Source organism: Notothenia rossii (genome assembly GCF_949606895.1).
Source record: "Notothenia rossii genome assembly, chromosome: 1".
Taxonomy (NCBI): Eukaryota; Metazoa; Chordata; class Actinopteri; order Perciformes; family Nototheniidae; genus Notothenia; species Notothenia rossii.
The window spans coordinates 41,061,378-41,072,326 of NC_136912.1; the positions used below are offsets into that span (position 1 = coordinate 41,061,378).

The 10,949-nt window shown below is 44.4% G+C and overlaps 1 protein-coding gene across 1 annotated transcript; it reads left to right on the forward strand.

Moving 5' to 3' along the window:
• Window positions 1-2,916: 2,916 nt before the first annotated feature.
• Window positions 2,917-8,022, forward strand: LOC307019077 (uncharacterized protein; the record flags this gene model as incomplete). Its single annotated transcript, XM_079649694.1, has 5 exons — window positions 2,917-3,166; window positions 3,566-6,799; window positions 6,975-7,068; window positions 7,199-7,317; window positions 7,652-8,022. Exons 2-5 carry the CDS (start codon window positions 6,607-6,609, stop codon window positions 8,020-8,022), a joined length of 777 nt encoding a protein of 258 aa, XP_079505820.1. The 5' UTR covers window positions 2,917-3,166; window positions 3,566-6,606.
• Between the last annotated feature and the right edge of the window lie 2,927 nt (window positions 8,023-10,949).

The following is a 10,949-nucleotide window of genomic DNA, read 5'->3' on the forward strand; positions in this document are numbered from 1 at the left end:
ACTACAGAAATGGCAATAGCAAACATCAGCAGACTGAAGATGAGCTATTAGCCCTTAGGCTCATCTGCTCCTGGAGACTTCATTATTATTGTGGAACTGAATTCCCAATAGGACATTTTCTGTTACAATGTAGGTTGTTGCAGGAGGCCTACATTCACACTTTGGTATAGGTCCAGGAAATGACATGTGTGTACAGTTGACATTTGTTGTGTGAGAATAAGTTATTATTTTGTTCTTTATATTCTCACTTGTTGTGTGTGAGTGAGTGAGTGAGTGAGTGAGAGAGAGATGGAGAGAGAGAGAGACAGAGAGACAGAGAGAGAGACAGAGAGACAGAGAACAATAAATCATGTTATTATGAATACATTTGCCTCCGAGTCCTGCATGAACTGTGCATAGACTGTATTTTAACATTGGTCATATGGTGTTACTTGGAGAGCCAACTATTTTCTCAGGTCGTACTTGGTGTAAATAGGTTGAGAACCACTGGTCTACGTGATACGCTGATATACGCCGTATACCCACTAGAAAATGCCAGTGATTTCCGTATGCCCTCTTAAAAATGAGCGACGATACGTAACAACATCATTTTGTGACTGCACTTTCACGCTTTCGCCCCTTCTGTGTTAATACTTTAGGACGTCTGGGGCTTCCGTCGCCTGTGGCCTGTTGCTAAGCAACAGCAACACACTTTGTTCGGCTCTGACAAACCCCACGTTTCTCTAACGTTATCAGAATTTCATCTGTCCACCATTCAAGTTTGCGGAGCGCTAAACAGGAAGCAAACATGAAACGAAAACAGACGACAATATTTTAATGTTTTCCGAAGTTTTCCCCTATTACCACTACAGAAGAAGAGCCAGGTCAGGCGGCTGTCCTAAAGGTGACAGAGAACGAGCCCGGTGTTGCAGTATAAGTTGAGTCATGACAACTGGCGACATTCTATTATTTTCGTCATAGGAATCCGGGGCGTGTACATTGAGGACCCATTGTTGACTTACAAGCAAAGAAACATCGTTTGTCGTTTACGTTCATCTTTTGCTATATCTGCCTTCCTAAGATCACTTTGCTGCACATTCAGTACTCGTATATGAGCTTGTGGGTGAGAGGCCGATATCGTGACGCTTACAGGGAGGTATCGAACATTACAAAGTAGGTGACTGTGTGGATGCCTGTTCAAAACATTGCAAACTTCAATAAATCATTTAAATTATATATTTGTGTCCGACTTTCATTTGTTCATCATTCTTAATGTGATGTATATTAGCTTTGATAGCTGTCCATACCTTCAGACAGCCTAAAAGTAAAACACAAGTTGTTTATTCACAGCCCGAACGCTCATCGAGATGACTGGATCAGTCATGTCAACTTGTGATCAGCTCCGATTAAATTGTGATATCAATTCTGTAGCTAACCTCCAGGGAGCACGTTTATTTTATGAAATACCTGTATCCCTCTCATCACAACAAGACTCTACACTGTGCAGGAAAAACAATTACATACATGAAAATAACCTTGATGCATGGGAATTAAACACACAAACTATCTTCCGTGGCTATACTGATATGTCACAGTAACGGTAAACCACAGAAAAGTAAGTCCAGCGGGGCACAAGTTGAATACTACGGTAGTTCTATTATGCCTTTAAGCCTATACGTTTAACCCATAAGAACCCGGACCCATTTCTACTTTTGGGGAAATTAAGGGGAACGTTATTTAGACTAAATAGACACATTTCTGACAAGTAACCCCCCTCGTGTCAAATATCTGGGCTTTAATGATAAAGTAACTCTTATTTATAACTTAATTAACAAGGATGATGTTTTGGTTTGCATTTGTTTGAACATACTATGAATTGAAGAATAAAGCATATGTTAACTAAATATAATTGAATCAGCTAAATTAACTGACCAGACCATAATCATATTTCTAATTGTTTTGGTTTACTGTGAATGTTTAGAGTTAAAGTCCCGATGTGACACCATGTGTCACAGCAATATTTATGGCATTTGTTTCATATCAATTTCATCAAGAAATGTTTCCACAACAGGTTAAATGTAATCAGAATCAGAATACCTTTATTCGTCCCACAGAGGGGACATTTACATTTGTTACAGCAGAAAAGAGTCGAAGACAGCTTAATGTTTAACAAATGACATGTCATGTAAGCATTTTTATTCTTAAATGGCTTGAATATTAACTTTAGCAACAAAAAACCTTTCCAAATCTAGCTAGTTCTGTCACATGTTTTAGCCTGACACATGGACATCTTGGACATGTTGTTATGGGAAGACAAAAGCAAATGACAAGGACCATGACCCCAGACTGTTCAGTGTGTGTCACTTAGGGACTTCATGAGATAAAAAAGGCGAAAGCTGTATAAGGAACTTTCCAGAACATTAACATTTCATGTGACACCCGTGTCTAAGCAATTCTGTCTGCCTTCCGTGTTCCTGTTGTTATTTACTTCCTCTCTGCCTTCTTCTGATGATTTATCTGTTAGTTTGTGTGTTTAATTCCCATGCATCAAGGTTATTTTCATGTATGTAATTGTTTTTCCTGCACAGTGTAGAGTCTTGTTGTGATGAGAGGGATACAGGTATTTCATAAAATAAACGTGCTCCCTGGAGGTTAGCTACAGAATTGATATCACAATTTAATCGGAGCTGATCACAAGTTGTCATGACTGATCCAGTCATCTCGATGAGCGTTCGGGCTGTGAATAAACAACTTGTGTTTTACTTTTAGGCTGTCTGAAGGTATGGACAGCTATCAAAGCTACTATACATCACATTAAGAACGATGAACAAATGAAAGTCGGACACAAATATATAATTTAAATGATTTATTGAAGTTTGCGATGTTTTGAACAGGCATCCACACAGTCATTTACTTTGTAATGTTCGATACCTCCCTGTAAGCGTCACGATATCGGCCTCTCACCCACAACCTCACATACGAGTACTGAATGTGCAGCAAAGTGATCTTAGGAAGGCAGATATAGCAAAAGATGAACGTAAACGACAAACGATGTTTCTTTCCTGGTAAGTCAACAATGGGTCCTCAATGTACACGCCCCGGATTCCTATGACGAAAATAATAGAATGTCGCCAGTTGTCATGACTCAACTTATACTGCAACACCGGCGCTACCGCAAATTTACCCGGTAAGTGAAATTAGCATGGTTATCATTAACGTAACAGTAGCTAACGAGCTAACTTGGTAGCTAACTTAATAAACGGTAGTGTGGTGGATCAATGGAAGAGAAAGGGAGCGGGATACTGTGTGTGTGTGTGTGTGTGTGTGTGTGTGTGTGTGTGTGTGTGTGTGTGTGTGTGTGTGTGTGTGTGTGTGTGTGTGTGTGTGTGTGTGTGTGTGTGTGTGTGTGTGTGTGTGTGTGTGTGTGTGTGTGTGTGTGTGTGTGTGTGTGTGTGTGTGTGTGTGTGTGTGTGTGTGTGTGTGTGTGTGTGTGTGTGTGTGTGGCTGTAGCTGTGTGTGGCTGTAGCTGTGTGTGTGTGTGCAGTCATAAACAGAACACAATGTTTATATTATCTCCTTGTTTCAGACACAGATGAGAGCTCCTGGCCAGCCTTGTGGAACAGGCATCCTTGGTTAGAGTGGAGGGACAGAAAGTTAGGTAAATGTCAGCACACATGCAAAGGAAAGCTGATCTAAACAACATAAATTCATAAAGTCAATGACTATGCAAATGAGAGTTAATTCATGGTCATGTTAAAAGTGCAATTAAAACATTTGCAACATCAATCAATCAATCAATCAATCAATCAATCAATCAATCAATGTTTATTTATATAGCCCAATATCACAAATGTTACAGTTGTCTCATTGGACTTCACAGTTTGTACAGAATATCAGTATGACAATACAACACCCTCTGTCCTTAGAACCTCACATCGTACAAGAAAAAACTTCCAGAGAAAACCCACAGTTTAAAGGGAAAAATGGGAGAAACCTCAGGGAGAGCAACAGAGGAGGGATCCCTCTCCCAGGACGGACAGACGTGCAATAGATGCCGTGTGTAAATTGAAAAGATAATACATTTGGAACATAGGTAGTCCAAATGTTTGGAAATGCATGTGTGTATAATAGGAAGATGAATCCACTCCGGATCCCGGCGTATATAGACACCAAAAAGAAAGAAATTTGGGGAAGCTGGGTTAATCGGAACATGAGAGTACACAGGTAAAAACAGAGAGAAGTAAGAAGTAAGATGTCCCCCGACAAACTAAGCCTATATCAGCAAAACTAGGGGCTGAATCTAATCAGCCCTAACTATAAGCTTTATCAAAAAGGAAGGTCTTAAGCACACTCTTAAAAACGGAAAGGGTGTCTGCCGCCCGAACACAAACTGGAAGCTGAATCCACAAAAGTCGAGCTTGATAAGAAAAGGCCCTGGCTCCCATTGTACTTTTAGAGAATCTAGGAACAACCAAGAACCCTGCATTCTTGGAACGCAATGCCCTAGTAGGACAGTAGGGTATAATGAGTTCTTTAAGGTAAGATGGCACCTGCCCATTAAGGGCTTTGTAGACGAGAAGAAGAATTTTAAATTATATCCTGTGTTCTATAGGGAGCCAGTGTAAGGCAGCCAGAACAGGAGTAATATGGTCCCTTTTCCTAACTCTGGTTAGTACACGAGCTGCAGCATTTTGAATCTGCTGAAGCGACTTGACTGACTTCTTGGTACACCCTGATAATAAGGAGTTACGATAATCCAGCCTTGAAGTAACAAATGCATGGACTAGTTTCTCTGCATCGTTTTGAGGCAAGATATGCCTGATTTTTGCAATTTTACGTAGATGGAAGTAGGCGGTCCTTGAAATTGATTTTATGTGGGTGTTAAAGGATAAATCCTGATCAAATATAAAACCAAGATTCCTTACAGTCTCACTGGAGGCCAAATTAATGCCATCCATAGTTAGTATATCTTTAGATAATTTGTTTCGTAGATTCTTCGGGCCAAGTACAATAACTTCAGTTTTGGTCGTGTTTAACATAAAAAAATGTAAGGTCATCCACTTTTTTAAGTCCTTGAGGCAGTCTTGAATTTTATTTAGATGATTAATTTCATCAGGCTTGATTGATAAATATAGTTGAGTATCATCCGCATAACAATGAAAGTTTACAGAATGATTCCTTATAATATTGCCTAACGGAAGCATATATAGTGTGAACAAAATAGGTCCAAGCACTGAGCCCTGTGGCACTCCATGGCTAACTTTGGTTTGCATGGAAGATTCATCGTTGACACGTACAAACTGAGAGCGTTCAGATAGATAGGACCTAAACCAGCCTAAAGCAGTTCCCTGTATGCCAACTAAGTGCTCTAGTCTTTGCAATAGGATATCATGGTCGATAGTATCAAATGCAGCACTAAGATCGAGCAAGACAAGAATAGAGACAAGTCCCTTGTCTGAGGCTATTAGAATGTCATTTGTGACTTTAACCAGAGCTGTCTCTGTGCTATGTTGTGTTCTAAAGCCAGACTGAAAATCTTCAAATAAATCATAGTTTTTTAAGTAATCACACAGCTGTTTTGCGACTGCTTTCTCAAGAATTTTTGAGAGGAACGGAAGATTAGTAATAGGTCTATAGTTGGCTAAAACCTCTGGTTCGAGGATGTGCGTTTTAAGAAGCGGTTTTATCACTGCTACTTTGAATGATTGTGGAACATAGCCTGATAATAAAGACATATTCATAATATTTAATAAAGAAGTGCTAATTAATGGAAAAACTTCTTTTAACAGCTTAGTTGGAATCGGGTCTAAGATACACGTTGATGGTTTAGAAGAGAGAATCATTGAATTTAATTGTTCAAGGTTTATGGCTGAAAAGCATTCTAGTTTACTATCTAGTGTAATATTAGAACTTACGTTTCCGGGAGCTGTTGATAACACTATACTGGTCAAAGGCAAGAGGTCATTAATTTTGTTTCTGAGAGTAACAATTTTATCGTTAAAGAAGCACACAAAATCATTACTACTGAGTGCTATGGGAATAGAAGGCTCAATCGAGCTGTGGCTCTCTGTCAGCCTGGCTACAGTGCTGAAAAGAAATCTTGCATTATTCTTATTCCCATCTATTAATGAACAGTAGTAGGCTGCTCTCGCTTTACGCAGTGCTTTCTTATATTCATTGAGAGTAATATGCCAAATTAAACGAGATTCTTCAAGTTTAGTGGAACGCCATATCCTTTCAAGTTGTCTCGACTTTTGCTTTATTTTGCGGGTTTCGGCATTATGCCATGGAGCTAATCTATGTTGTTTTATTTTCTTCTTTTTCAAAGGAGCAACAGAGTCTAATTTTATTCGCAGCGCATCTGTAGCACTATCAACAACATGATCAATTTGGGGTGGTGTACATTTTGTATAAGTTTCCTCCCTTACATGCAGACATGCTATCGAGTTAAGTATTGGTGGAATCTCTTCCTTAAATTTGGCTATAGACCCTTTTACAGCCGACGTCATCAAAAAGTTGCGCGCGCATGTGGGCAACGGAAGTGGTGTTGATTTCAAGCAGTTCTGAATGACAAAGACGAGGTAGCAACTGCTTAGTAAGCATTTACAAACTGTACCCAGCATCAACATGTCTGGTTGTTGCGTATACGGTTGTACGAATCGCTATTCCACCGGGGGACTAAAGTTTTATAGGATTCCGAGAGGACCACGACCATTTCAGAGCAACCCGCGGCGTCTGTGGCTGCAGGCGATTAAATGTGTGGACTGGAATGAGGACATAATCAAAAATGCTCACGTCTGCAGCGCCCACTTTATATCAGGTAATGAGGTTATCTAGCCTACTCTTTGATTTTACGGGAGAGCCTTGTTTACATTTGTGATTGTCTGTATGATGTAGAACAATAATCAAATGCAGCTAAAGTTTGATAAGCTGGCGTTAGATTTGCCTAGTAGCTTGCTAGGCTAAACACACGTGTTTGTGTTTTATTTTTGCAGGCGAGGCATCATTGGACTCTAGTAGTCCTGATTTTGTGCCATCTGTGTTCATGTACACAAAACAAAGCCAGAACCCAAATGCAAAGATGGACAGGTAAGATTAGAGTTGACATCCTCTGAGTCGTTTTTTGTTTTGTTTTCCTCTCTTGCATAAGCTTTGGTGCCTACAGCTGCTGTTTTGAGATATGGATTAGTCTAACTATGAATTTCTGCTGTTACTGTAGGTACCATAGGAAAAGGAGGAGAGCTGACACTGCAGCAAATCAACGTGTTACTTCTGAAACTCCAGAACAAGAATGCAGCATGGATCCAGAACAAGAATGCGGCATGGATCATTGTCCTGGTATGAATATATGAATATATCATCTTACAATTAACTGATTGATTGTCAGGGTTCCCACCCTCACTGAAAGAGTCAATGTGCTCCTAGTGTGTGTGTGCTCCTGCCAGGCCCACTGCTCCAATTGCTATGTATGTCTGTGTGTGACGTGTACACTGGCCCCTGGATGGGTCAAATGCAGAGGAAAAATCTCCCCCTGGGATCGATAATGTATCTTCTCTTCTGTCATGGAAAAGTTTTGAAAATTCATTGGTAAAAATGTGTGAGAACCCCTGAATTGTGAACTTGTTTGCATTGGTTGCAGCACATGCTAATTTTTCACTTATCTATATTAAAGCTGAAGAGGATATCCCATTTCCAAAGAGAGAGTACGACGATCTGAACCTGAGATACAGTCAACTTCAGGAGGAATATGTCAACCTGCGACAGGAGTTTGATACACTACGAGCAGAAAATGTAAAGCTGAAAGAGGAGCTGCAAAAAACTACATTCTCCTACACCACTGTTAAGTGCAACATTGGACAATTGATTTTTCTCACAGGACTGACCTCTGTGGTCTTTGAGTGGCTGATTACAAAAATGATGGGCAGCATAGAAAGAATATATACAACAATACAACAAACTTACAGTAGAGGACCACCTATTGATTATCCATCCATCCATCCATCCATCTTCTCCCGCTTATCCGTGGTCGGGTCGCGGAGGTAGCAGTTCCAGCAGAGAGCCCCAAACTTTCTTTTCCCTGGCCACATCAACCAGCTCTGACTGGGGGATCCCAAGGCGCTCCCAGGCCAGAGAAGAGATATAATCCCTCCATCTGGTTCTAGGTCTACCCCTTGGTCTCTTCCCAGCTGGACGTGCCTGGAACACCTCCCTAGGGAGGCGCCCAGGTGGCATCCTAACTAGGTGCCCGAACCACCTCAACTGGCTCCTTTCGACGCGAAGGAGGAGCGGTTCAACTCCGAGTCCCTCCCGGATGACCGAACTTCTCACCTTATCCCTAAGGGAGACACCAGCCACCCTGCGGAGAAAACCCATCTCGGCCGCTTGTACCCGCGATCTCGTTCTTTCGGTCATGACCCATCCTTCATGACCATAGGTGAGGGTAGGAACGAAAATGGCCCGGTAGACAGAGAGCTTTGCCTTTTGGCTCAGCTCCCTTTTCGTCACAACGGTGCGGTAAAGAGACTGCAGTACCGCTCCCACTGCTCCGATTCTCCGACCCATCTCACGCTCCATTGTTCCCTCACTCGAGAACAAGACCCCGAGATACTTGAACTCCTTCACTTGGGGTAAGGACTCATTCCCTACTTGGAGTGGACAGTCCATCGGTTTCCTGCTGAGAACCATGGCCTCAGATTTGGAGGTGCTGATCCTCATCCCAGCCGCTTCACACTCGGTTGCGAACCGATCCAGTGAGTGCTGAAGGTCGCAGACCGATGAAGCCATCAGAACCACATCATCTGCAAAAAGCAGTGGTGCAATCCTTAGTCCACCGAACTGCAGACCCCCTCCCCCACGACTACGCCTCGAAATCCGATCCATGTATATTACAAACAGGATTGGTGACAAAGCACAGCCCTGGCGGAGGCCAACCCTCACCTGAAATGGGTCCGACTTACTGCCGAGGACCCGGACACAGCTCTCGCTTTGGGAGTACAGAGATTGGATGGCCCTGAGTAGAGACCCCCTCACCCCATACTCCCGCAGCACCTCCCACAGTGACTCCCTTGGAACCCGGTCATATGCCTTCTCCAAGTCTACAAAACACATGTAGACTGGATAAGCATACTCCCAGGCACCCTCCAGGATCCTTGCGAGAGTAAAAAGCTGATCCGTCGTTCCACGACCAGGACGGAATCCGCATTGTTCCTCCTCAATCTGAGGTTCGACAATCGGCCTGACCCTCCTTTCGAGTACCTTAGAGTAAACTTTCCCGGGGAGGCTGAGTAATGTGATGCCTCGGTAATTGGCACACACCCTCTGATCCCCCTTTTTGAAAAGGGGAACCACCACTCCGGTCTGCCACTCCTTCGGTACTGTTTCCGACTTCCACGCAACGTTGATGAGACGTGTCAACCATGACAGTCCCTCAACACCCAGAGCCTTCAGCATTTCTGGGCGGATCTCATCCACCCCCGGGGCTTTGCCACTGTGAAGTTGTTTGACGATCTCAGTGACCTCCCCCCGGGAGATTGGTGTCGATCCCCCTTCATACTCCAGCTCTGCCTCTAACATAGAGGGCGGAGTTGTCGGGTTCAGGAGTTCCTCAAAGTGCTCCTTCCAACGCCCTAACACTCCATCAGTTGAGGTCAACAACGTCCCATCCTTACTGTACACAGCTTGGATGGTTCCCTGCTTCCCCCTCCTGAGGTGTCGGACAGTTTTCCAGAACAACTTTGGTGCCGCCCGAAAGTCTTTTTCCATGTCTTCTCCGAACTTCTCCCACACCCGCTGCTTTGCCTCGGCCACGGCTGAGGCTGCTGCCCTTCGGGCCTGTCGGTACCTTGCAACTGCCTCGGGAGTCCCCCGGGATAACAAATCCCTGAAGGCCTCCTTCTTCAGTCGGACGGCTTCCCTGACCACCGGTGTCCACCAGGAGGTTCGAGGGTTACCGCCCCTTGAGGCACCTAGGACCTTGAGACCACAGCTCCCCGCCGCGGCTTCGGCAATAGAGGCTTTGAACACCGACCACTCTGGTTCAATGTCCCCAACCTCCACAGGAATGCCCGAAAAGCTCCGCCGGAGGTGTGAGTTGAAGGCCTCCTGAACTTGGGCCTCCTCCAGACGTTCCCAGTTCACCCGAACTACACGTTTGGGCTTACCAGGTCTATCCAAAGGCTTCCCCCGCCACTCGACCCAACTCACCACCAGATGGTGATCAGTTGACAACTCCGCCCCTCTCTTTACCCGAGTGTCCAAAACATACGGCCTCAGGTCCGATGATACGATAACCAAATCGATCATGGACCTTCTGCCTAGGGTGCTCTGGTACCACGTACACTTATGAGCATCCTTATGTTCGAACATGGTGTTTGTTATGGCCAATCCATGACTAGCACAGAAGTCCAGTAACAAACCACCACTCCGGTTCAGATCAGGGGGGCCGTTCCTCCCAATCACTCCCCTCCAAGTGTCTCCATCATTGCCCACATGTGCGTTGAAGTCTCCCAGCAAGATTAAAGAGTCCCCTTCAGGAGCCCCATACAGGACTCTTTCCAGGGTCTCCAAGAAGGCCGTATACTCTGAACTGCTGTTGGGTGCATAAGCACACACAACAGTCAGAGTTTTCCCCCCCATAACCCGCAGGCGTAGGGAGGCAACCCTCTCGTCCACTGGGGTAGACTCCAACAACGAAGCACCCAACCGGGGACTTGTGAGTATCCCCACACCCGCCCGGCGCCTCACACCTTGAGCAACTCCGGAGAAGAATAGAGTCCAACCCCTATCCAGAAGTAAGGTTCCAGAGCCGACGCTGTGCGTAGAGGTGAGCCCAACCAGATCCAACTGGTACCGCTCCACCTCCCGCACAAGCTCCGACTCCTTCCCCCCCAGAGAGGTGACGTTCCACGTCCCCAAAGCCAGCTTCTGTCGCCCGGGTCTGGTCCGTCGAGACCCTCTGCCTTCACTGCCAC